The sequence below is a fragment of the Anoplolepis gracilipes genome, chromosome 13 (assembly GCF_047496725.1).
Source record: "Anoplolepis gracilipes chromosome 13, ASM4749672v1, whole genome shotgun sequence".
Classification (NCBI taxonomy): domain Eukaryota; kingdom Metazoa; phylum Arthropoda; class Insecta; order Hymenoptera; family Formicidae; genus Anoplolepis; species Anoplolepis gracilipes.
The window spans coordinates 5397094-5425000 of record NC_132982.1 but is presented as its reverse complement, the minus strand read 5'-3'; the positions used below and the strand labels follow the sequence as shown (position 1 = coordinate 5425000).

Sequence of the window (27907 nt, the reverse complement as noted above, 5' to 3'; positions counted from 1 at the left end):
CAGTATCTTATCTCGTAATATAATATTAACGATGTGATTTATTATTCATTATAGGTGCTGCTAAATATATATATATATTTAAGGGAAAGATAACAGGGAATATATAAAATATTTTCAGCTTTATCACTGTAATAATTTTCGGATAAAGAGGTATCTGAGTTGAATAAAGCATATTCTATTTTAAAAGTGTAATGTAAAATTGAATTCGGGATAAAATGATACGGAGACAAATCTATATAAAGTGTTCTAAAATCATCGTATATCTTTTTAAATGCGAATTTTCAATTTTCGTCATTATACATCTTTGTAACCAAGTCTTAAATTTTATTGAAGTAAACTTCGCCTCCAATTAACTGAAAAACTGTAATTGTGATATTTTTTGAACTGTATAAATTTTAGTTTGCGAAAAGTCTTCCTTTTCAATCGTTTATAACTCGAAACATTTTTCGCCGAGGAAAACTCGTCTCCAAATTAGTCAAAGAATCTACTTAAAAGGATGTATGGTTTTAGGACACTCTATATAATTGCAAAGCAATTACAAAGCAGGATAATTTGAATGAAGTAATTTCGAGATAAACAGCAAGACATTTAAGAAATCATTTATGTCGCAATGTATACCGGCATGTAAACTCATAAAACGGTTTACGAGCGCGGACATTAGTACATGATCAAACCTCTCCCGTCTATCCGGACATGATGATACTAGGTTTACGGATGCAACCACGACGTCACCGGAATAAACGAACACCTGTTTGCTGTATAATAGCGGCACTGTCGGTCGCAAGCATTCATACATACATGGAAATGCTGATATAACGCGTCCACGGCGTTTGAATGAAAATAAGTTGCGCCCGCGTGGGTTGAAAATATAAAATGCAACGCACCCGCGTTAACTTTGTTGACGGTGCTAACGTTATTTCTCAATACTTATTATTCCATCCATGCGAGACGTAACTTGCTTACGTCCGAGCTCATTGATTAACAATGAATGAGCATTGCTTTACACGGCGCAAAAAATTGATGTCTGAAACGTTCCGTCATTTCAACTAGCAGTTCATTATTTGAAATGTTTGTAAATTAAAAAACACGATATTATAGGAAACGTTTAGATTTATATAAAAATGATCAAAACTTTCTTGCATAACTGCAATAATTTCAATTATAGAACAATATAATTAAAAAAAAAAAAAAAAAAAAAAAAACAAATATTTTATGTTTAATTTAAAGTATAATTACACAAACTTTCATTTATGTCTTGTAATTTATTTTGTTATTATTACGTGAAAAAATAAAAATGCCAATAAGAGAATTTCAAGATGATTTTGTGAAATTTGACTTTTTAATTTTGCTTTTCATCCTGAAGTATCTTTCAAATCCTTAAAAGCTGAATATAGTTCTCGTATATCACGATGGACTCGAAATGTCTTTATAAAAGCTTTTAAAAGCATTGCGAAGATTTGGTTAATATTTAAAAAATGTAACTTTTCGCAGAAAAAGAGATAAAGAGAAAGAGAGAGAACCGCTATGCTTTAAGTCGATTATTTTAACTAGGTTATCGATCGAAATATATGGCCACTCTCCTGTTATCTCTAATGGATTATCCCACCGAAAATTTTTCGTGACAACGCGGATAATATGACCGCACAAGATCGCACAGGCAGTGCTAAATCGGAGGCAAACGCGAATCTATGACGCAACGATGTAGAATCCGTCAGATATCCGACGTTACGGTATTATTTTCAATCTCTCGACATACTATCTGTCGAAGCGTTTGACCTATCCCCCAAGATATTTCCAAATGGATGGATCGCGGATCAATAAGAGGTTCCAGAGGATTGGAAAAAAGCTTCGAGACGACGGTTAGGGGTTAAAAAAAGGAGAGGCGGAAAAATTACGGGTAAATTGAGATGAAGGGTAATCGATTGCTTTGCCTGCCTCGTAACACACAGGTACATGAACTGTTATGTATTCTAGGCTGCTCGACATTGTATATATTATTAAAATCATTATTTCGATCAATTAAATTATTAATAGATTAATTAAGGTGGCCTATTAATTCAGTTACGGTGACTCATTAAACCCGGTGTGGTAGAACTCTCGACTACCGATGTGCAAGAGAATCGTTTAACGCTTTAAACATACTTGGATAGTAAACGGAGCGTGAACACGAGATTGTGCGTTGCACAGCGAAGCTATCTCCAGATCCTCTCAAAGATCCGCAATTCACTGAAATCCTTTTACTCCTCTTTTCAATTTCCTTCTCTCTATAGTTGAATATGAATGCGTGTTTGACATATTAAATTATATTTTTATTTATTGTAGATATCTTTCTTAATATTTTTTACTCTCTTTCTTTCGCGTATATGTTTATTCCAAGACTTTTTCTGTCATTTGCTTCTCACGTTCTTCTGATTAAAAATATAAGATTTTCTCCTCGTATCAGTAACACAAATTAGATAGTGATAATGACTGGTAATTTAATAATTTATCTGATATGCATATATACATTTCTCGTCCGAAGTCCCGCGGTAGATTTACGATAGCAAGTACCGAGCTTCGCATACCTAACGCTACTATTTCTTGCTTTAATGTGCATTCGCCAACTTACATGACAGAATGAAGCTATTAATTGTGCCACAACGAGAGCCTGAGGTTGATGATATGAGTAAACTGAGCTCTCAAGGGACGATATTACACCGCAATATACTTATAATCGTATAATAAATGTATCGTTACATATAGTATGTAAACACTTAAGTTTAAAATTTTTCAACAACATCATGATAAATTTCGGTTTGATAAATAATAAGAGCTTGATATTAATTGTATTTGAAAAGGCTGTAAAACGAGTTATCATTAATGAACAATTTTTTAATAAATGATGAAACTGCGTAGAAACTGAGTCAACCAAATTATTATAGATTAAGATTGCGATGAAATTTTTCTTAGTGTCCAGAAAGAAACATTTCGTAAGAAAATATAAACGGGAGACACGATAGAATTACAAAGAACTCTCTGAGTGTAGGCCAACTCAAAATAAATCCAACACTCATCGTTTGGAGCCACATCTATTCGAGACACATAAATCTTTCATCGTTAGTCTGAGCAAAAGCACGTATCATCAGCCGAATACATGAACTACTTCAGCTAAGCTGACCTCGTAAAAACGCGTCCTAATTAACAATTAAAGATACTATGAATCTTTAATATAAACAAATCATAATTATTAATTATTCCTTAATTATTTATTAATTGTCTATTAAATTAAAAAGCTGCTCAATATGTTCTTTGTAAAGTGTTCTTTATAATAAAAACAATTTCCATGATTTAAAGAATTAGAAGAATTTTTAATCGTTTATAATATAAAAATTATTAGCATTTTGACACACATTTATATTATGAAAAAATTCTACTGCATAAATTATTCATAGAGTCGCCATAAAATCTAAGAGAGGCTAAAATAACTCGCAAAAATTCCTGATAGCGATAGACGAAAACTTTTCTAGCTGGGACGTGGGTGTTCGAATGTTCGATCGAGCTTTGTGCGCTACGTCATGACCGAGATGCACAAGGACGAGACTGCAGTTGCAGGCTGCGCGACCGTGTATCGCCGAACGAGTAGCGGCAGGAAGTAGTGCGAGCGCATTATGATAATTATCGTCCGCTTGCTGGAGCAGAAGCGTGAGGCATCCGTCCTACTTGCGCACGATTAAAAAACATTTTTATCTTGTTAGGTCTTTTCAAAAAAAATGTAAATTAAATAATATCTTCCTGAAAAAAAAATTTAACTTGAATCTTTTCCCACAAATTCAAAATAAGGCAGACAATTCGTTTCTTATAATTTTTAAAAAGATTTAAGATGTCCAAGAGTAAATACGTAGAGCCTAGAATTTCATGTGCAAATAAGTTTATGTACGTATGTATAACGTTTTTAACAAATCAAGCGACCATACTCCAAAATTAATATAATAATCGCGAGATTGAAAACCTCAGAGTATTAAACAATATGTAGAATATAAACAAAATATTTTTAAATTGCGTCGCAATTTCAACGCTGAATCCCCAGGCTATAATCAAAAGACTGCTCCGTGTATATTAGAACGAACCAATTAATGCCAGCAGAAGTAGATCTACTAAATAATCTGATTTACCAAAATCTGCCTCGTAACGAGGATTGCAGCCACGAAACGATATGAAACGTGACCGCGTCGAGTGACTTTCAAGAGCTGTAGAGTGCATCAATGCAGGATGTGCCGTTCATAAAGCACAGCTGATAGTCGATAGATAGCGCGAGTTAACACGGACTACCATCCCCGAGGTAGTTGAATTTAACGGAAGATATCAACATTTTTAATTAGTGAAAATTCTATTATATTCCAATCTTTTAATTTAATATACATGAATGTTAAAATTAATTTATTATTTAAATTTATTATTATTACTTTAATTTATTATTTAATATTTATTAATACACGCTAAAAAATAAATTTATATTTACTATACTTATATTTTATTTAAAATATCAAATATATAGCTACTATAAAATTAAAAGTATTTTATATACAATACACACATATATATCTTCTTACTTTACATCTTTACAAAGACCAAATGGTAAATATTACATTAATTAATAACAGTTGAGTAATATTTCACTATCTCGAATCTTTCGCGATTTTTTCATCTTTTAATTCAACTAATAAAAAGCTTCAATTCTTTAATACACGCGGGTGCGTCTATATAAAATAAATTGGATTTAAAAGCAAAGTCAATGTTGTTTAGCTTCTCTCGAAAATAATAGCCATCGTATTTCATTATTGCGACAAGAAAATGTGTACCAAGCCCAGAATAAGCACGCAGTTTATCTTGTCAGACGCTTGATTGATAGAGTTCATTAATACGCATCCATATCGACACTATTTTATCAAAATTAAAAGCGCTTCGTAACGTGAACTGAATCAATCTTACATCTGGTTGTGCGAAAGATGCTTCAAACATAACAAAAACATATGTCGTAAAAGAATGAATGTGCGAAATGTTTGTACAAATCTGAGAAAATATGCACGAATAAATAGTAGAAATGAATATAAAGTGTCTGCCAAGTTCAGTTTCTCACGCGATTTTATAATAAATGAAAATGAAACGTCATAACTCATGGAAAGTTCTGATCTCAAGCTCTGCCGACGTAAACAAAAGTTCGTTTCTTAATGCATGTTAAAAATATACAGGCTGCGAAACGGTAATCTATCAAAATATTAGGATAGCAAAGTAAGAAATTTCGAGAGAAGGAAAGAACGAATTAAGGAGGAAAGTCGCGAATAAAATGCAAGACAAAGTTGGACGGACGGGTATGTTATTAAAACGAAATCAACGATTCGAAGATTAAAATACTATTTCACGGTTCTGATAATTCGCTTTCGCACTGTTTCTCTTATTACATCCATAAAATAATCGGTGTGTTTCAGAGAAGAAAATGCAACTAAAGTTAGAGCGAGTCGGTATATCTTCGCGCGATTCACCACTTATCTCGATATTGCGCGTCACCGAAGTGAAAATTACGCCAGTGGTGTGTCGGCCCGATAATTCTCTGCCTTTTTTCACATACGATCTAACGTTACGAGTTTTTTTTACCATGCTCTAACACGACGCTTCCCCGCAGTATCCTTGAACCTTCAACTGGGAAAACTCCTCAACAGCTGTAAATTCTCTAAAAGCCGAAGGAGATATCTAGTCACGCGAGGTACGGCATGTCACCGACACGATCGTTCTTATAATGTCGCCAATATCGAAGGAATATCATCCCTGATTAAATTTATATCAAGCTCATTAATCATTAATTTTAATTTATAAATAAAAAAATAATTGTGTGTATAATTGTTTCAACAATCAGATTAGTATTTCATTGTTAAGATGCAAAAAACTAATTTAGGATAATTAATTACAAGTATATTGTATAACAACTTTACATACATATGTATAAATCTATCTATGTATTTATCGTATTTTTAATAACTTAAGTTTTATAAATACAGAGGACAATAAAAATTTCGTTTGTAGTCAAAGTCACAAAAAATACTAAATATTTTGAAAAAAATGAGACTATAATCCGATTTTAAAATACGAATGAAACACTATCATTTTCTATATAAAAAACTTAATTTATTAAAAATAAGATATAATAAATTTTTATATAAATACTACTTAATGATATTATTAAATAATCAGATTATTATCAAATATTATTAAATTAGGATTATAACGTTATTTCCCTAATGAGATATATACGATGTCGGGAAGTCGGTCTCGTATTTAATGAACTCTAGGAATAAGATATATATATATATATATATATATATATACCTACGCATGTCACAATAATATAATATAAATGACACATCGGATGAGTTGAAAATTAAATCGCGTAAGTTCTAAGATTCGCGATATGATGAAGATTCTATGTAGGTCTAGAAATAGATCATCTCCCAGCGAGACACTCCGGGATGCTGTTAGACTCTGAAATTAGACTTCGTACAAATTGTTTTCACGTAAAGTAACGCTCGACGGTGACATATGTCATTTACAAGATAATTCGCGAGACAAATAAGAGAACGAAAGCTCTCGATGTACACGAAGAATTTAAAGTACAATTTAGCTAGACAAAAAGTTTAAAAAAAAAAAAAAAAAAATTAATACAGAGGATAATGAAGTTCTTTGCCAACTTTGAAATTAAATAAAGAGAAGTAAAGCATAATCCAACATTTCAGTGGAAAAACTGAAGACAGAGATGCTTTCGCGATACAAAATGCGAGAGTGTAGTTTAAATAAACTCGACCGGGAACACCGTTGCATTTTTCAAACGAGCGTAGGGGAGGAATTATTCGCTCTAATGAGGAGCCGTCGGTGAGTTAAACCGGCTATAACACGCGTCACACATCGTCGCTTTAAAGCGAGGCAAAACGCACGACAGAAGCACCGCACGCGTTTTCTCATAGCGCGGACAAAGCTTTGCACATAGCCCCTTCGCATTCTGGGCGCTGAGTCATCCTGTGGATCTCACACGACGATCCCACACGAGGATCTGAAGCGTAAGTCATCATCATCATCATAGTCGACTTGGGTTCAAGCCTAGTTCGGTCTGTGAACTTTGCGCGCGACGACGATACAATGGAAGGTAAACGACACGTGCATACATGTATTAATTCCACGTTTCTGCGAAACTCGACCTGCAAACGACCACGAATACCCGCACTTTATGATTTCGACGTATAATTTTGGACGGACATATCGTGTCCATTGTAATTGAACCGTATAACGTAATATGGAAATGACATTCACATTAGTTATCGAGTTTGACAATATCATATTTCACATTATATAACTTTATACTGCGTTTATGTTAAATTCTCGTAGTTATACATACTACGCATCATTGTACCCATTAATTTGGCTTGAAATGATAGATATAATTTACAAAGGACGTGATATCAAATGTATCTTGTATGGAATTACGAAAAGGTAAAGTGTCTCTAATCTAATAAATAAAACTTTATGTGACCTACATAGAATTTAGCTCTCTTGTATAAAGCATAAAAATTTTTGGTTACTCATAAAAGAGAAAAGAGATTATAAATAAGATATTATAATATATTATATTATAGGTGATATTACATCCGACATTGTCTGCATTTCCTGTTATTAGACCCATAAATAGGAGTTATATTATATTACATAATAGTACGCAAACGATCGATCAATATTTCCGAAACAAGTTTTCGTAAAACACAATCAAATATTGTTCTCAAACCGTAGAGATTGATCTAGTACATGGGACAAACTTGTTTGCGAACAACAAATGTCAAAGATAAATTCGCGATTTTTATTTTGGTATTTTTTTTTTATAGATATAAATCATGTTGCGTTTCTACGCACGCGATAAAAGTACTTATACTTAAAATTCTATCCTTATATTCCTTTCAAACAAAGGAGATTCTCTTGCTAATAAAGTAAACCAGGGTTGGTCATAGGCTGTAATTTTTCTAATAATCGCTACATAATGCGTTTTTTTAGTCATTAATCAATCTTTACAACATCGATTATCTTTGATAATGATTAAAAGAACGCACTATGTAGCTCTTATTACTATAAAAATTGTATTATTTATAAATTTCATTAGAGTTAAAAATATCTGTAAATTGCTAGAAAGCATCTGGCCTTTTTCATGAGTTTCATTGCGAACGAGACTCATCGATCCGAGAATCTACGAGGTAATGCGAGAATTTATCGAGAAAACGTCCCTGGAAAATTGTCAGTCAACTATACGAAAATAAGACTGCGTCATAATCTGAGAATCGTATGGTTTTTCTTTTCGCACAAATTTGAGGGGAATTTATTTCGTTTGTATCCGTCATAAGAGATAAAAATATATTTAAGTATCGAAGAAATTCATACGCACGCGTACGTTCGACGTAAAGTATGCTGTAACAAATTATTTATAGTATTACTCTTACATAATACATACGCCAAATGTGCATTGCAATTATTAAAACAGCTTCATTCTTAAAAATATACATTTTTTGAAAGTATAATTTTCTGTTATATTTTTTCTAACGTTAATAGAGGCTTGGTATATTTTTTCTTGTATTTATGCTACGTATAAAATTTTTACAAGTTTTCCACCTAAAGTGGAAAACTTATTTCAAAAAGTTTCTTCATTGCTATAATATTACATTCTTTTATAACATATTGTTTTAAATTAGTTTTATTAAATTTTTAATGATAAACTTTTTAAAAAAAGCTTTATTCCGACAACTTTTGCTACTGTAATTATTCTATTTATAACTTGTAAAAACAGATGTGCAATTAATTTAATGTCTTTTGCCTACATAAATAACAAGATAAATCTTTCATTTAAAAATCAATATCTTTCAATATCTTGCAAATCTTTCTAAAAAAAAACAAGTGTGTAAAATCTAAAAAGCATACTATAAATAAAGAGAAAGATATTACATTAAAATATTTACATATTTATTTCTCGACAACAATAATCCATAAATCCATGTGGTTCGGAGTTATTTTTAATTATGCAAAAAACACGAATAAACTAACAAGATGAAAAACATGATATATCGCAAAATTGATTTTCGATAACAGCATTTTTAAATGAATGTTCCTAAATTTCTTTTATGCGGCCCGATTAAAATTCCCTCGCAATTAAGGCTCACAATTATTCAATAATTCCAAGTCAATTATTCAAGGTAACGAGGTTCTAATTTTTTTTCTATGAATTCTCCTATTTGAATTTCTCCTATTCTCTCTATTCGAAGCTATTCAAGAACATTTTTCTACCAATCCAATGGCGGATAACACTCTGCATTTTTCCAAAATTGCGCAATTTCAGGAATTTGTTATAAGGCGTAAGAGCTGCCGTCTACGAGAATCCACAGCTCGAGATTGATCCATCTTACGATGACGTAAAAGAAGACCAGCCGATTGATCGTACACGCGACCTCAAAGAGATCGTGCTCGGTAGATATGCCACGTAAAAGATCGCGGAGGACCGGCTCGTCGGCGAGGAAGCTCTCACAGGATCGATCGACAGTTTCACTTCCTGAATTATTCCGCCGGATAGTCTTCAAATCCATATCATTCTGTTTCCATCTTTCAATCACGCGCAAGATGGAACACGCCTCGCCCATGATACTCGCGTCGATCGTTTAGAGAAAACGATCGTCGGTCGACGGGACCGATTACCGACTAATCGCCACTCGTTCGCGATGCTCCTTAATAACATTCTGGCAAGTCGGATTGACTTTCGCGCTATGCAACTTCGGTTATCTAACTTGGCATCGTCAGCGGTCAAAAGTTGCGTCTTGCGAAATCTGTGACGCGCACTCGTAGGCGGCCGAACCATAGATATACAGAATGTCGTGAAACACCATTGGATATTATATAATTATTTGTATTTAGAATTCTAAAGAATTTATGTGAGACTTTTTACATGTAAAGAAGAATAAATCTAAAGGAATAAAATCTGTCTTCTTATTATTTTTATCATAGAGAACGTGCAAGATTGATAAATTATTTTTAAAAATTTCTAGTATGTTTTAATAAAATAAAAACTGCAGTTAAAGTTGAAACTGTAAATTTTCGCGATTTGTGCTCAAATGAAAGTCGGCGGAGATCCGGTATCTCTCGATAAAATTCTTGCTGAGTAAAACTGAAGATTTCGCGTTAAAAAGGATTTATTTCGTTACTTTTACAATAATCATGGATTTCTTTTGAGACATACAAGCTTAGAAGCGAGCTCGGCAAGCAAGTCGTCTGGGCCGTTGACACCGTCGGTTCCTATAAATAAAAGGGCGACCTACTGCATTCTAGGATCTGGAGACTACGAAAATATCGAGAATGTCAGCCCAAGCGTAATAGCGCCTAAGTTGTTCAAAAGGGTTAAAAATGAATCGCGTTAAAAGTTTTATTGAGATTTTATTAAATGTTAAAATGTAATTTTATACTTTTAAACTTACAATTAGATAATAAGCATAATAAGAAAACCCTATATAATAATTTTTCTAAAGAAATATTTTTTTATATATTTTATATTTTAGATTTTTTATTATAATTATTTTTTGTCAACGAGTAGAAAGGAAGGAAGAAAAAAAGCCGTATATTCTACACATATTCTACAAGGAATGCTAAGAAGAAAAGAGCCAGGTAGAAATTCTCTTAAATGGAATGTCGGACAATTAACATATTTAAAAGAGTCCTAGTAAATAAAGTGTTCTTATATTTTCAATTATCTGAAGATCTTCAAGAATCTGCAAACTTTAAAAGTTCATCTTTGAAAAAAATTAGTAGTGCAATTTCGAGACAAAGGCGAATGTAGAAAATCATTTAAAAAGAATTTCTTTTCGAATAATTAACGATCAAATTAGTTAGCTTGAATAAAAAATATTATATATAATATTATTAATGCAATAATAATTATGTTATCATTATATGTATATTGATATAATATATTAATATGTATTGTGATATACAATAAAAATTAATATAACAAATATTATTTTCTATTATTATAAATTAATCTTGTACTAAATGCAATATCGTGTACACATACATTTTCCATTAATATCAGTGCGTACAACGCGTTTATTATACAAACAGAACAATCTTTTATGCTGATAAGTGAATCGCAAATAAAAATGAGTTTTCTTCCGTTGACAAAAATTGCATTAAGAATACGACGGATGGCACTTTTCCTACAGAATTCCTCTCGTGTTGCTCTTTGCAGTCTCGCAAGAAAGATCGGAATAAGAACCCGGAGAATTCGTAAGCTGCTGGGCGCGACAGAGTTCCTCGATCGTCGCGAATTATATTACGAGCGCGATGCAATTGCGACGTTTCCAAGAAATTTATCGAGGAGAAGCGCAGCAGCAAGCAGAGAAAGGACGCAGCTGCGACGAGTTAATATACTTTCTGTTCATTTCTCATTGCAAGGAACAGTAAGGAGCGCGAATCGGATCTTCGTCGCTCCATCTAAGTATTTCTAACGCGAATTTTATTTTACGCGAAACGTATTAATCGACAAAAGCTCTTGTAAAGGCAATTCCGAATTTTAATCAGTCACGTTCAATAACAAAATTCATATTTAAAAAATGGATGTAATTTGCACATTTTTAAAAAATTTTTAACAAGTCCATATTTTTCCATTATAGTATTAAACTACTATCTTTACGGTTATCCAAAATATCTCGCGTATTTATATATATATTCTAACACGAAATACAATTTCAATTTTGTGGGAATAAACGATCCAATCTTGACCGGCACGAATGTCATGAATATCGAAATGTCTATCGCAACCGAGCAGATGGTGAATACTATAACGGGATATATCTCATTGCTGCTTGCGCTTTCCGATAGACGATAGACGATGGAAAACGGAGGTTGAGGAACTCGCCTCCTCGCCCAGGTACGCAGTAACTACGGAGGATGAGGGTACATTGAGGGAAAGAGAAGCGTGGGTGTAACGCGGTGTAGAAGCGGAGAGATGAACGGAACGAAGGGATGAAGAGCGAGAGAGAAAGAGAGGAATGATATACGTATGTGTGTGTGTGTGTGTGTGTGTGTGTCGGGAAGAGAGGGAGATGCAGGATGCCCGGCTGCTGCGGATCGATAGAACGGAGCTGCGTGATAGTCGGCTTTCTACATGGATAGATGCCGGGAATCGCTGTGAATGAGACAGACGGTCTGTCCGACGACCAAGGCAGTCGGAGGAAATTGCGAGTATGCAAGTTATCCGCAATTGGACTGCCATTCGCGTCAGCCAATTCCTTGCCGAATCTGTAATGCTATTACAAACATATATGTATATCCTCTATGAGATAGCACATGTGCCAAGGTGGCGAATGAATAAGATTGCAGTAAAATTATATTTATTACAAGAAACTATAGCGCGTCTATTTGCTTTATTCACCATCAACTTGTAATAAACTTTAGAACTTCATTTTTAGATAGTAATTTCTCGTGACAAAAGGCGAATTGCATAATTAACTCTACCTAAAGTTAAGTAAAAGTTTGACAATCAAAATCAATTTATTTCTTAAGTTTAAGTTTCTATTTAATACTTAAAATTTCATTTTAATACAATATATTAATTTAAGGCTTATACAAAAATATTAAGAATTGAAAATAAAATATTTGAGAATAATTAATATTATTTTCAATGAGAAAACTTTTTAACTTTCCATAATAATTGAATACGATATGCGACTAAAATATCAACTAGTGAAAAATTCTATAGAGATATACAAAATTTTCAAAATACAAATAATATCTGCAAAATACAATATACAGATGCGATCACGATTTTCATCTCGAAACTCCATTAACTCTCAGCAAAAATGATACTTGAATTAGAAATATGTCGGATAGCTTTACATACGGAAAATCGATAAACCGAGAATCGTGAATGACATATGCAGATATTGCGATGAATGCAACTGAAGGAAATTGCACGTATATACGCATTTTCGATAAATGACGTATCTGGAGCGGACTAATCCAAATAACATTCGTTAAATGAAATATCCAGTTACGGTTATAATTTTCTTCTTGAATAGCTAATCATTAATCCTCGGTAATATAAAGGCTTTCTTTCATCAACGGAGTCTTTAATTTGAAGTATAGATTTCTTTTATCAGGCTTTGATTTAATTTGTAATAGTATATGCTTCAAATTAAAATCCTATAAAAGCTTCTTGAAACTGAATTAAAATTTGTAACGTTACTTATCTTAATCGTAATCGGATGCAATAATATAATTTTGAGTTATTTTTATTGATACACGAGGAGAAAAAATAGTACGTGACTGTACAGTGATCGGGAATGTTTTAAACGGCTAAAATATAGTTACTGATTTTTCTACTAAAGACGTAAAATTTTTACTAGTGTTACATAAAACGCTTAAATGCTTTATATATTCAGCTTTATATATTAGACGAAAAACTTTATTTGAATCTGAAAGTTATAGCAAAATTCCGCAAAATTTTATTTTTCTTAAAACAACTAACATCAAGCTTATAAATTTAATAAAAAACAATTACTCGCACAAGCACAATTAATATTGATTAAATAATAATAAGTATATCCGTTCCTGAATTATATATAAGATTATTTTTTAAGTATTCAAACTCATGTTACAATGTCCACATTATATTCGGATTTGTTTGATTACTTCAAATTGTTATGACAGTTCGTTGCGAATCGCGGATTTTTCCATTTCACGAGAGAGAACGCATATACGATTTATTTAACTGCCGGAAGATGCGCGCATCTCCCGCCAAATGCAGCGATCCGTACATGCAATTTCACGTGGAACATTGCGCGTTTATACTATTTATGAATCTGTGATCAAGACTCACAGTGAAAACATCGCATATCGAACGCCCCAAGGTATTTTGCGATAAATACGCATTCAGTTATTTTGTGGAACACGAGAAAAAACCGATATTGTAAAAGCAATACGTCATTTTCGCTGAAATCAAAATAAGATTTATCGCTTGATGGAAGTTCAATTTTTTAAGCAGAAACGCGGTCTGCAATATATACGAACTAAATAATATTAATGATTTGTAAAAAGGAAGCTTGTGCGTAACAGAAGCTAAAGTCATATAGAAAAAATTTATGTAACAAAAATAATTTAAAAAAAAAATATTCATATTGAAATATATATATATATATATATATATAGCGAGAGAGAGAGAGAGTGAGAGAGAGAATTTTATATTATATAAAATTATATTACATACAAATTACTATAGTGTGTAGCAGCTGCAGACTATTCTAAAGTAAAGTGCTATGTAAATCTATAAAAATTACGTCAATTTACGCAATTTTTTAAGTTTTACATAATACTTTAACTTAGAATGATACTAATGGTCCACAGTTACTACACACCATAGTAATTTTTAATATATAAAATTTCTTTTATATAACATAAATATTTACAAAGCAATTTGTTTTTAAAAATAAAAGCTGTTTATGGAGATGTTAAGAATTTATACGTTACATTGTTTTTGCATTGCTTTTGTTGTTATTACCTTACATGTTTCAGTCTGTGACCAAATTGATTTCAAAAATAAAATAAATCATCCATTCATATTATAAATCATCTATCATTTTAAACCTTTGCAAACTTTGCTTTAAAAAATGAGTTTTTATTTTTCTTTTATTTCATTCTTCTGCTTTCAAATACAGAAATATTATCTCCGCATTCGCGCAATTTATACTATCAAACAGGAGAATTGATAACTTTTCTAATTGTCAAACTGTCACGATCCATCGAGAGATGAAATGTATAACTCGCTATTGTTAGCCGACCGATTCTTTATATGTATGCAATTTGTATAGCAAACGTGAAATTCGATAGAATCAAAGAGAAACTCCCCTACGATCTGGAGAATGAACCGGGCGCAAAATAAATTGGCTAAATTCCACGAAAAATCATATAGTATCCACCGAATAATAATTCACATGAATCTTTGTTAAATTTGATTTTCTCTCAAATCAAATATTTGTTCATCCAAAATACTCGGATATCAGTAATTCCAGCAGTACACAATAATTATACTGTTAAATTATTTTAGAGAGTAATGTTTCTCTCGTAATAAATAAGTTTAGTAATTAATTGAATAAAATATTAACAAAGATATATAAATTATATCCAAGAAATTACATTACAATCGACATATCATGATCTTTTGATCATTTTTATATTAGTATATTTTAAAAATGCCCATTAAATCTTATTATTATTGCGATCTTATTAAAAAAAATCTCTCGTTAAAAATTTATTCGTTATTTTTAATGAAAAATATCGAGAAAAACCGTAGTTTTTCATTTTTCTATATTAAAGATGTTTAGTAATTCAGTCTCAATTAAAATTTATTCAGATAAAATTAACAATAATAAACCCAAAAATAAAGTTTTATTTTTCATAACATCTTTTATAAAAACTTAATTCGCAAAAAATGATTTTATTTCCAATATGAAATATATCTATCTTCAATCAGAAAAAGATCTCAACAAATTCTCATCCTGCACTTTGATTAATCCGTGATATCCATATCAAAATAAAAATACATTCGGCGATAGAACTGTCAATCAATGTGACGTCATATGTGCGAGAGTTCAACGGTCACTGACCTTTGTCGTCGCGCCGGTCATCTGACGACCATATACGACACTCATTGTATGCGTAACAAAATTCTAACGCACAAAGCTCTCATTTGCGAATCGTTGAACCGCCACGGCAATGCCTTTATAATAAACACGTAACACTACGAATAGTATTGCGCAGGATCGATGCGTCTGCCTCGAATAGATGTTGCACTCGATAATTTACGCGTGTTTATATCCTTTATACTTGTAGGTATATACATAGAATGCGCAAGATCGAAGCATCATTTTTTATAGTAAACACTGTTTGGAAGATAATCATGTAATTACTTTTCTTCTAAAAACAATTTAATAAGAGTTTCCGGCCAACGAGATCGTTAAAATTAGAGATGAAAGATTGTGATAAATTATTATAGTATTAATAACCACAAGTGTAGAGAAGTAAAACAAAAAAAAATAAGGAAATTGTGCAAGATTTATAAGTTTTATGAACTGAAAAGAGTGCTATATCACATTAAATAATATTATCAAAATATTATAATTTAGTCAGCGGTTTATCCTTCCGAATTTTATCGCATCTTTTTTCCAATTGCAATAGTATTTTCGACTGACATGATCAGAAATAGAAAATATAGTAAAAATCAATTTTCATTAAAACAATACAAAGTATTTTTGGTTTCTAATTTTATGCTTGACATCGAAATTTTTTAAACTTTAGAATTCTGAATCAAAAGGCAACCGTGATTTTTAATTGAAATATGTTGTATTATCTCGTGGAGCTTTGTCACGTTGGTATGCATTCGAAGACATTGTGAAAGATAACGACGCTGGTTTCGTCTTTTCCGTTAAAGAAACAGTCACGCGGAAATCCTTGACCTTCTCGATGACATTTTGTTAACCGAGATTTTGCGTCGAGATCATCAAAAGGCACGCAAACCGTATCGATCCATACTCTTCATCTGCACGTGCAAGGCGAAAACGTCACGCGTACAGTAAGTCTGTTCACGATACACCGTGTATGCAGACTGATTTTTTTCTTACTATTTATTTCTCGTCCTCTAATGTCATCGAAATTCTCATTCGTCTTAAAAAAATTATAAATCCTTTTATAATGTATACGTGCGCATATTGAAATAAAAGAAATTAAATGTCATATAGTGATATACGTATATAATATACCTATATACAAAATTAAATTTATATTACGTATTTATATACTTTATCATATTAAAAAAAAAAAGAAACAAAGTAAGAAATATCTTTTAAATTAAAAATTTGTCGACTCTTTTAAATTTCTTTATAATTTTTATATATTACGTATATTTGTTAATAATAGATATATGGAAAAATATTTATATTTAAGCAATATTTTTGGATATGTTTAAAAATGAGAAGAGGGGGGAGAGAAACGAAAGAGGTCACGACTGTACACACGAGTGGCATGCGCCGGCGCTATTTCGATTCCTCGCGTGTACTCTTATGAAAATATACGGAAATGCAGACAAAAAATACACACACACACACATATAACTCGACGTGAACGGCGCATTTGAGTCGCGAGATGCAAAGCGCCAAACATTTTCACCCTTAGACCGAGATAAAATTAGAACGCGCATGTCAATTCGCATTCTAACAACGCTTGTAGTATATTTTGAAGTTCGTCGTTATTAACAACGTATCAAAATCGAACGAAAGCAAAATTGTTGCCAGACACCTCGGCATCTATATAATTTAGCATTGGTATCGAAAATATCGCGTGTTAGACGGTGTCGCGAAGAAAATTGACACGCTCGATAAATCTGTACACAATACACAGATGACAACAGACAACTGTTTTGGACTCGGCACTTACTTACTTGGCGGGAACGTGTCCTAGCTGACCGGACGACGTGGAGTCATCGTTGTCGACGTTGTCGACGTTCGTCCCGTCCGTAGGGGGATGCGCCGCGGCATGGCTCCCGTCGTCGCCGGTCCTCTTCGGGTTCACGACGAGGCTGTACATAGGACGGACGTATACTCACAAAGACGCGACGCGCCTCTCGCCGGTGGTCGACATCGCCGCGACGATGACACGCGCGCGAGGACGACGCAGGCGATACGAGGATCGACACTTTAACGCGTTTTCACGACCACACGGAAACGCCACTCGCTCTTTTACCTCGCGGAGCAGGTTCGCGTTGTGCTTTTGCTGCTCTGAATTCCAACACAACACCGCGCGCGCACACATACACACTCAGCGCCATCCGACTAACGACTGATATGCGCTGCGAGCTGCGTGAAATGGCGGATTCGTAACGCTGCCGCCATCTAGCGGTGAGCGCGGTAACTGCGTGCCCGCGCCGCGCTCAACGAATACAGTCACCTGACAGAATAAAAATTAAATTGACAATGAGGGAAAATCAAGATATTTGTCATCATGAGGAAATTAGAATTAATATTTTAGGCATCTTAAGAAAAATATAATATTATAGCTTTCATTAAATATGTATCAATTAAAAGTTTGTAGGTAGAATAATAGCTGTTAAAAATAAAAAGAAAAGATGTATCCAAATATTTTAAAATCTTTTAATAGATTTTTATTATTTTTGGTATTTATATTATTTAATATAACGTGCCTATTAAAGTTTTAAAAGATTATTGTATGAAAAAAATGCACACTCTTCACTGTGATAACAATATTTCAACGTAACACAATACTTTATGTAGAATAATCAATATCCGTCTACTGGATGCTCACATCCATCCAAGTTGACATAATCTCGACGGAAAAAAGTGATCTTACATGCAGCGAGATGCACTGCTGTATGCAACCTATATGTATACAATGCGACATAATAAACTCTTGATTTTAATTTTAAGTGAAGAAATGATTTTTGGATTTTAATTCAAAGTTTAATTATTTACTAATATTGCATCAAATATATATATATATATAAAAACAAATTTTGTATTTTAGAAAAGACACATAAATTCAACATGTTATTAAAATTAAGTATAGAAATTTTAAGACATCTTGTAGATAATAACGCCACAAACCTTTTAAATCTTTCTTTCATTTGCAGAGTTTTCTGTTGAAGAAGAAAATATTCGTTGTTCTAGTTGGAACGACGCCAGTAAACTGCTTTTTAAATTGGTCTGCCACTGACCTTGACTTTCGTACAATGGCACCGACAGGTAGAATGATGAAATGATAGTGACGTATGCACCTGCCTCTAATGGCAGTGTTTATAGCCGAAGATAATATGATAATTAACAACACGCAACTATATTGATTACAATATACGCTGATACGAAATGAAAATAATTATAATTAAACTTTTAAAATAAATTTTTAAAAGCCAAAATATTAGATTGTTCAAATATTAATAAGTCATAAGAATCAAATTTCTTGCAAAAATAAATCATAATTACCCAGATAATACAAGCTATTCGAAAAGAATTCATTTTTATGTTACCAATTTTGAGTCCCTTTTGAAATACATACAGAATATATTTTATAAAATTGGTGACATAAAAATGAATTTCTTTCGAATAGCTTGTGTTATCTGGATAAATATAAAAGACAATAATATAAATTATATTGTTAATTATCAGATATTTTACTTTTCCTGACTTACTTATTATTTTATTGATTTCACACTAAACATGATATTATATATATATATATATGTAATATAAAAACACAGAATCAATAATTAATAATACAAGTTATTCTCTATAAATCATTGTATATATTGCATGGTCCATATAATTCTTCTATACATATATTCTCTCATATATATATAATTACTATTCTTATGCCATTTTTTGATTTGCAAAAATGTGTTTTCTATATCTACTTAAAAAACTTCGCAAAATATCACACGCTTAAACGCAGAAAGAAATATGTATATATATATATATATATATATATATATATATATATATATATATATATATGTGTGTGTATATAACGCCGCTAATACATACCTTTCCCACTCTTTGTTTCTTATATTAAAATATATGTAAATTAGTATGAATTGCATTATCTCTACGATCTCTAAGTTCTCTTTTTGCAGACAGTGCCGCTTCGTGACAATTAAATTAATTCGTGATTATTATTGCGCACGTAGAATATCGACACACGTGACATGTTTAGTAAAAGCCTGTTACATATTAGAAGCAGGCACAGGTTGTCGAGGTAGGCATTTACGTTACATTTGTTTTGTATATTGATCGCGCTAATGGCAACACAATATGAAGTAAATTAGTAAAATTGTTTGTTTCTATATACAGATAAAAGAGCTTCCTTTTTAGATAATTCTTAGATAATTTCTTATTGATTGTGAACAAATGATCACTTTTTTCTCAATTATTATAATTCTTTTTTTCAACATAATAAAAGAATAATTTTATACTGGCAAAAACATGTTATCTCTCTTTCCTTAAGTACTGTAGTAATTACTACAGAGGCATTCCTGATTACATATATAATTTTTATAAAATATAAATAGTTTTTACAAATATTGAATTAATTTAGTAAAACTGTATTCTCTCTCATTGTCAGTATATTGATAAATTGAATTGTGAATAATATTAGATTATCAATATAATAATAGCAATGTAAATATTTTAAAAACTCCTTATTCTGTTAAGCTCAACTGTGTGTATATCAATATTTGTTTTAATTATTAGTATAAAGTATTTTAATATATAATAAAATATTATTGTTTAGTACATATATAGAATATTTAAAAAATTTATTTTTTTGAAGAGGTTTATGTTTTATAAATATTCTGCTACGTACCGAAGTTCTCATAAAGCAATTTAACAGTCTTAGTAAGGCACTTTTAAGGTATTCGATATAGTTGTTACTTTTCCTTTTTCGGCTCGATTTTCTTACTTTCTTTTTCACTTTTCTCTTCACTTTTCTCTTTATTCGTATCCTTTTTAAAGTTTTCCTCTTCTTCTTCCTCTTCATCTAAAAACTTAGAATCTAATTCGTGCTTTTTCAATTCTTCCTCCAGTAAAGCGTCCCAATCGGACATATCTCTGCCTTCGCGAACTCTTTGCAGTTCTTTCTTGAGCATGTCCAGGCATTCCCGTCTTTCTTTCCATTTCTCTGACATTTCAAGAGTTTTCTTCTCATCGTCGATTTGGTCCAACATTTCTGTTTTTTCCTTCTCTTCGCATTCTAATACATACTTTTCATAGCTGTCCACCTGAAAGAATACATATGTCATTAGTTTAAAATAATAAATCTTCTATGAAATTATTTTTAAAAGCTTCTTAAATTGATTTCCTTTTTAAATATAACACAGAGCACATAAAATCAATAAATAAACTAAATAATTTGCAAAAATATGCATTGACTAAGAGAAATAAAAATAATTAAAATTGAATTAATATAAATATTCAATTACCTTATCCTGCAACATTCTTTGAACATCATTTTGCCTTTTTAAATGTTTCGGCAACCAAAAGCAAGCCTGAATAAGACGTAGGAATATCCAGACTGCTCCGGCAAGCGCCAAATAAGAGCAAGCGGTAAACACCATGTTCGTCATGTCCACGGTTATTTGCTGATGCTTCATAATGATAATTTATTCGATTTAAATATGTCTGTAATAAACATAGCAACGAGTAGAAATAATCAAAGAAAAAAATAGTTTGTCAAGCGGCACAAGTTTACTTTCATTGAAAAAATGCTTTGAAATAATATAAAAATAACAATCTGATTATAGAATATAGAAAATAAGAATGATTTCGTGTTTTCGAAGCGGAAACGTTTCGGAGGTGCTTGTGCTATTACAATATTTTTATCAAAGTAAATTAAAAAGATATTAGATTATTTGATTTCTCTATATAAATAAAAAATAAAAACACTGTACCATTCATACAAAATTTAAAAAATGCTTTTATATTCTATGCTTTTATTATATTCATATTTTTGTTAAGAAGACTTTTGTTTAATTTTTGTTCATCTTTTACGATTTGTTACATAACTTGATTAACTTCCTTACAAAACTCATTGATTCACCGATCAGATAACGCGTGCAATATTTTTTTTCTTATGCCTATCGTTCATTCTAGCATAAGTATACCATTCACGAGACAGTGTTCTACGTTGCAGTTCGACTCTGAGACGATTATTCGTGGTGATAGGTGACCTACTGCGAACAAGATTGTTGTGTGCTTTAAACACCAAGAAGGGTTGAAATGTGTATCCATCGCGATGAAATACACTCGACGCGTATCTGGGTTGATTCATTTTGATAGCGTCGGGAAAAAATTTCACGACAGAAACGAAGTATTTTTATCTAGGTGACGATAAAATGTGACATTTCGTGAACATTGCGCAGATATGTCGTAACGTGACATCCACTTATCGGTGCCTTCGCTGCGAACGACTGGTGTATCGATTATGTTCGTTCAGTGAAACAGAATGCGAATATAAATAATATGCACTGTGAAGAAACATAAAATTTCTTGGATTTTTATTGTATATAATATTAAATGCCGAAAGACGAAAGATGAGGATAATTTGGTGTTTTGTAGATTTCTTGTGACAATTATTGTCTGTACGATTTATGTGATTTCGATTGCATAAATTATACGTGAATTCACGTCAATATATAATTGTTTTACTTGATTTTACTTTTACTCACCATAATGATAATGAATTCGATGTTTAATAATTAGAGACGAATGTATCTCGAACACGTTGTGTACTCAGAAATTATATGCACATAAAGAAGAAAACTTTTATTAAGAAATTCAAAATGGAAAATAACGTATGTGAGAAAGCGCTTGTGATGTAAAATTTTACTGTTATTGAAATAATTATAGAGATAAAATAAATTTTTTATGTGAAAGATTTTAGTAATAGCGTCGCTTTAAATAATAATGTATAGGTCTCACACACATACATACACACAAGCACACTTCTCGAAAATTTGTAAATAAAGAAACATATATGCATATATGCAAAAACATTAACATATAATAGCAGATTAATGCTTATTTTCTTTTAATTATAAAGTATGTATAATATAAACTGTTATTGATAGATTTTGAAATAAAGAAGTAAAAATAACAAAAAGCAATTTATCAATAAAAATTACACTGGTACTATACAATTTTTCAGGCGCAATAAACATAATGTTACGTATAAAATTTTTCATTACAATTTTTAGGTTTGCGTGTGTTGTTGTTGTTGTACTTAATAATTATAGAATTAGTTTTTTAAATACAAAAGCACATTTAATTAAACATTTCAATTATTTTATTCACTTACCCTTTGCCTTACTCGAAGAGTGCCGACGAGAACATAGCCGTGTAAGAACGTGTTCTATCTAAGAGATACGAACTACTGAATGTATCACGTCCGGAAGTAGTAGCAACTACTATATGTCCGACTGACAGGTGGAACGCTACTCTACTACTGACCCCCTAAGAAATAATCGATATATGGATGTAGCCACGTATGATTGAGTTGACAATATACAAATATTTCAGTGTACATACACATGACATTCCGAGCATGTGTGCGCATATTCGGTGAAGACAAATTCCGCCTATTATTTGTCTGATGATGAACGAGTTAATTTCTCTAACAATTGATTTAGTTATATACATATAATAATGTTAAAATATATATAATCTCTTAATTTTTTTCTACCGACAGCCTCTTCTAGATTGTATAATTCGCATTTCATCAAATGTTTTTATTTAGGCTTGAAGCTAGAAATTGTACTGTACTGCTTTCTAGCGCGTAATCGATTAATATCGGAAAGGACTCGAGAAGATGGATGTTCGCAATAAACGATGTTGTAAAATATTCAAGCTACGTTGTAATGTGACGTCTATCGTGCGCAACGCTGAGGGTCGGGTCAGGTACCTCCATCTTGCGATATGGCGCGAAGATAAGTATAAGTGTGTCAAGAATACATAATTTTTTTATTATTTTACAATTAACTCAATAATAAAACGTTCCACGTCCTAACTAAAGCTAAAATAGTCTACACGCGGACACTCGCTCCATGATTCGTTATTTTGATGATATTTCATTATTCATCATTTCATTATTTCATTATTCATGCATTATCATACATATCGATTCCTTGTATACTGTCTGAACGCTAAAAACCTAACGTAATATGTTTGGCGGACAATTTTATCCTCTAGGGAATTATACACACTCGTGCATCTAAAGCGCGTGATGCGGCACGTACACAGGAAGAAGAATTCAGGGATGTCTGGAATGTGCGATACATCACAGCACGTTAAAGAAGACGAAGGGAGGAAACGGGGAACAATATGGGAAGAACGAGGCCCATTTTGTCATCGTACTGCTCGCTGTTGTTTCGCTTGAAATTCCAAACGAAGACATTTTGATACACTTTTGATGTGGGGGGAAGACAAAATACGCCAACTTACGTCGTCGACCTTACGTAAAACAGAAGATAAGGAGTGGCGGAATTTCGTGGATTGGGTGCCAGTTTATCTTCGAGCTCTCGTAGCGGGATCACGTGTACCGCCTCGTCATCACACTCCAGCCAGGTGACACCTTGCTTATTGCGTTTGATGCCGCAGCAGTCCATGCTACGACACCCGATTCTATTTACCAGTTGCTCCTTGTTCTCGTTCGCGCTAGGTTTGCTCCTGAAATATTTGAGTATGCCCGATGCTTTGTCAGAGGAAGAGGAGGAGGACGACGACGATGAATTTGCACTCGTAACGCTGCCCCGGCCCGAATTTTGCCGCTTGTTATCACGATCGCAGTGGAAGTACTCCGAGTACGCAGACTCATCCGGCAGACGTGCGTAAGCGACGTAATGACCGGCGGTCATCGTTGCACCCTGATGCATTATGACCGAGTATAATTTGTACACGTGCCGCGTCTCTGCTCCACCACCAGCTGTCGTCCCGCGAGTCTGATCGGTGCTGCATTCCTCGCAAAAGCATTGCAAGGTAAGCGGCGTTGGCATGTGATTATTGATCTTCTCCATTGAACTGCACACGTATATTTATTATACACGTATAATTTATATACACGTATTATTTATATACACGTATAATTATAATTGCGATGCAGAATATCGAAAAAAATGTTTCGTCAACATAATACAAATGTAGAAAGTTAAAAGTATAATTAAATCTTTAAAAAAATTAATTTGCGTTTCTCTGGTTCTATTTCAATACTTAATATTTGAAAATTTTTATAATTACATTTAAATAAATAAATTTCAAGAATAAACAAACAATTATTTTCTGTATTTTTTCAATAAAGTTTCAATTATAATTTCGCGATATTAATTACGTAGCTTCTGTTTCTTCTTATCTAATCTCTTAATCAAAAGATTGCACAAAACTTACCCAGCAGCGGTGGAAAATCTCTTCAATTGCAAGATAAGAAGTCTCGGTAACGAGGGAAAACACACAGCTCTACGAGCCTCATTATATCGTAAGCAACGTGCGCACCAATATTTCTCTGTACCCCAAAGCAATTCGCTAGTTACTACGGCACGTTTGTACACTTCGCTGCTATCTACAGATCGACCGTCGTCGTCTGTAAAAAAATATAAAAGTGTTTTTATAAGGGGTATTTTTATAAACAGATTTCAAATTTAATCGACAAAATACATACCTTTCTCGTTCGAACGATCAATGTCGATGGGTACGCATATATCGCAAAACGTTTCCTTGCGTTCTGTCACTTGTTCACACTCGAGACACGTTGTGCGCAATAGACTGACCCCTTCAAAATCTTCTGAGATAAAGCACTTTTTGCTCTCTGGCTTGCGCGTTCCTATCTCGCCGTTACTCTCCGCAAATTCCGCGTGACCGTTCTCATATGGTCTTGCAGATGTCGCGACACCGTTAGCGTTTGGCTGCACGAGACATATCGAACTTCCCCTACTAGGGAACTTCTTCTTCTTTCTTTTACGAATGCTCCTCTTGCCGGAACCGCTACTCTCCGATGACACATCCGTCGTCGAGTGATCCGCGGTGAAGTCGGGAAAGCCACCGTTACTTTGACCAAATTGACTTTCTCTGTGTCTGACCAACAATTGGAAAGTCTCTCTGATATTATCAAGTAAACAGACCAAAAGCTCGTGAGCATCCTGCTGTTGATTTCCTTCGAATATCGGATTTACCTCTCTATGACAATCGATGAAACAATGTGAATATAAAATAAATTATTTTTATAATAACAAGCTATATACCTAAGAGCTTGTAAAAAGGCATCCGGTTGGTACGGTTCACTATTCTCTCTTGTCTCCGACGCTCGCAATGCCATGAAGAGTTCGTGCAGCTTTTCGGTGGCTATTTGAATATGTGGTTTATTGGCTTCCACTGTTGGTCCAGCCAATGCCAATAAATCTTTACTGCTCCAGCTACGACTACTGCTCGATGTTAATGATACATCAGTTCTACCTAATGAGGAGGATTTGGCCTGCAAAGAAAAATATTAACAGCTTGAGTATAGCTTGAACTTTAGTACATATTATTCTATCATCTACAACTGATATCTAACAATTTGAAAATATAATGAGAATAACAAAAAAATTACAAAATTAAATAGAGAGATCATTTATTTTTAAAATTTCCAAGATAACAAACCATAAAAAAATTGCATTTAACATAATTCACAATACTGAACAAATGTTTTGCAACTGAGTGACATTTTCTTTAGAGAAATTATAATTCTTGTTATCGTATTATAATTATTGTAATTCATTAATATTAAAAAAATATTTCTTTTTTATTGAGTATCGCAAATGTGAATGCGAGCGCTGTGTATCATAATTGATCTATACATACATATTTAATATATAACCCTTTCTTTACATGCAATCTATTTGTCAAGTACTTACTTTTGTTTGAAGTTGCTTATCATTTAAGTTGGACAAATCAGTAGCTAAATGATGTAAATTATGCAGAAAGGAAGGCGCAAATCGTAAAGTATATAATACACTATTAAGGAAGCAAGTATTTCCTAGATTACATAAGGTGGCTATCCTAAATCCTTCTGTACTGCCACCGGACATATTGTAACTTCCATCCTGGTGATTGCTCAGTTGATTTCGGTAGCCATTCAACATTTTGCTTGTACCTTTGCAGACAGAATCATATTATATAATTAAGATATGTAGCTGCTTTGTTGGAATTATATATCTAATTGTTAATGCAATGTGTAATACAGCATTATTATTATTAAAAAGAAAATACTGAGTGCATACTGAGTGAATAGTCTGATGTATCCAGAAGGCCCCCTCTTGTAGATGTACGAGGGGGCTGCGAGACGACGATGGGAATCGCACGTCCGCGACCCGACAGGGACAGGCAGAACTTCTTTCTGGGAGGAACCGAGCGTTTATCTGCGTCTTCCTCCGTTTCTAATACTGTCATCTTCTGTCAACCTAAAATATCACGAGATTGTCAGAAACTATGATGCAGAAGTGTATTGACAGACGTTTCTCGTTGCACAAGATTTTCCTGCGTCCAATTCGTATCAATTCGCATACGTCAGGAATTCTTGTTGATGTAAATTTTCTCATGCGCGATTCGTTTACGTTTCACTGAACTGTGTCAAATTGTGTCGCGCAATAAAATACTGAATGTTGCATACATTTACTCACGTATGATCGAGTGGGGAAGTCATGGAACGAATGCGAGCTCCTTTATTAAAACGTTATCAAATCGAACTAGATCCTACATTAAAAAGCCACGAAAGAGCTTGATCGACTCGTGGCAAGCTACATTTCTACCAGCTTTCCGTTTGACAGATTACTCTTGGTTGATTCAGTATCATCCACTTGTTCCGTTTGTTCGTTGATGACTTACTCCGACTTACGCGACACAGAACGGACACAGCCCAGAATCGGAGCTTTCAAGGAAACACGATCGAGAATGAAACGTAGGTATGCCCATCAGCGCTCTTAGTACACACAAAAACAACTATTTCCAATCCTTTACAAAACCCTAGAAATTCTCTATCCATAGCCAATCAAAAGTCTGTCCGACAAACCAAAGACACGCTAAATCTAAGCACAAGTTTATCGACTACACCCCACATGGTCGATGACTTAGCTGTCGATGTGATCAGAGAAAATGTTGATTTTTGAAATTTCATAGAGATTCTTGAATTACATTCTTCGTAATAGACACCGTTCATAAATTTTACAAGTGAATGACGTAAAAAAAAAAAAAAAAAAAAAAAAAGTGACAGGAACAATGCGCGCATG

At 32.9% G+C, this 27907-nt stretch overlaps 3 protein-coding genes across 9 annotated transcripts in view; all 3 read right to left on the bottom strand.

The window, feature by feature from the left end:
• The window catches only part of LOC140672346 (uncharacterized), a 64775-nt gene extending 46755 nt beyond the window's left edge, over positions 1–18020 (bottom strand). For 2 of the 4 annotated variants that reach the window (XM_072904412.1, XM_072904414.1), the window contains exon 1: positions 17534–18020. In XM_072904412.1, the coding sequence (XP_072760513.1) occupies positions 17534–17679 (146 nt within the window). In that variant the 5' untranslated portion in view covers positions 17680–18020. Of the gene's footprint in view, positions 1–17529 lie in introns of all 4 variants that reach the window. The other 2 variants (XM_072904411.1, XM_072904416.1) reach the window with 2 other exon arrangements.
• A 1387-nt stretch (positions 18021–19407) lies between these two features.
• Positions 19408–23082, bottom strand: LOC140672439 (uncharacterized). 3 transcript variants are annotated; one of them, XM_072904614.1, is made up of 3 exons: positions 22954–23073; positions 21080–21278; positions 19408–20878 (listed from the first exon to the last, which is right to left on the bottom strand). In XM_072904614.1, exons 2-3 carry the CDS (start codon positions 21248–21250, stop codon positions 20528–20530), a joined length of 522 nt encoding a protein of 173 aa, XP_072760715.1. In that variant the 5' UTR covers positions 21251–21278; positions 22954–23073; the 3' UTR covers positions 19408–20527. The 3 variants fall into 3 exon arrangements, with proteins under 3 accessions (XP_072760715.1, XP_072760714.1, XP_072760716.1); XM_072904613.1 differs by lacking the exon at positions 22954–23073 and adding an exon at positions 22325–22432; XM_072904615.1 differs by having other exon boundaries at positions 19409–20878; positions 21080–21244; positions 22954–23082.
• Positions 23083–23596: 514 nt separating this feature from the next.
• On the bottom strand, positions 23597–27606 carry Usp1 (ubiquitin specific protease 1). 2 transcript variants are annotated; one of them, XM_072904610.1, is made up of 7 exons: positions 27292–27606; positions 26903–27082; positions 26537–26775; positions 25886–26115; positions 25306–25820; positions 25035–25227; positions 23597–24671 (listed from the first exon to the last, which is right to left on the bottom strand). In XM_072904610.1, the coding sequence occupies exons 2-7, from the start codon at positions 27069–27071 to the stop codon at positions 24092–24094; spliced, it is 1926 nt and encodes a 641-aa protein (XP_072760711.1). In that variant the 5' UTR covers positions 27072–27082; positions 27292–27606; the 3' UTR covers positions 23597–24091. The 2 variants fall into 2 exon arrangements, with proteins under 2 accessions (XP_072760711.1, XP_072760710.1); XM_072904609.1 differs by having other exon boundaries at positions 27302–27604.
• Positions 27607–27907: the final 301 nt, after the last annotated feature.

Bases quoted from the DNA above. Each gene is read 5' to 3' on its own strand.
- LOC140672439 (XM_072904614.1), bottom strand. From the start codon at position 21,250: ATGAAGCATCAGCAAATAACCGTGGACATGACGAACATGGTGTTTACC. The intron at 20,879-21,079 runs GTAATTGAATAT...GTATTCTTTCAG, and splicing joins AAAGAATGTTGCAGGATAAG to GTGGACAGCTATGAAAAGTA.
- Usp1 (XM_072904610.1), bottom strand. From the start codon at position 27,071: ATGACAGTATTAGAAACGGAGGAAGACGCAGATAAACGCTCGGTTCCT. The intron at 25,228-25,305 runs GTATGTATTTTG...ATTTTTTTACAG, and splicing joins TGATCGTTCGAACGAGAAAG to ACGACGACGGTCGATCTGTA. The intron at 24,672-25,034 runs GTAAGTTTTGTG...ATACGTGTGCAG, and splicing joins AGATTTTCCACCGCTGCTGG to TTCAATGGAGAAGATCAATA.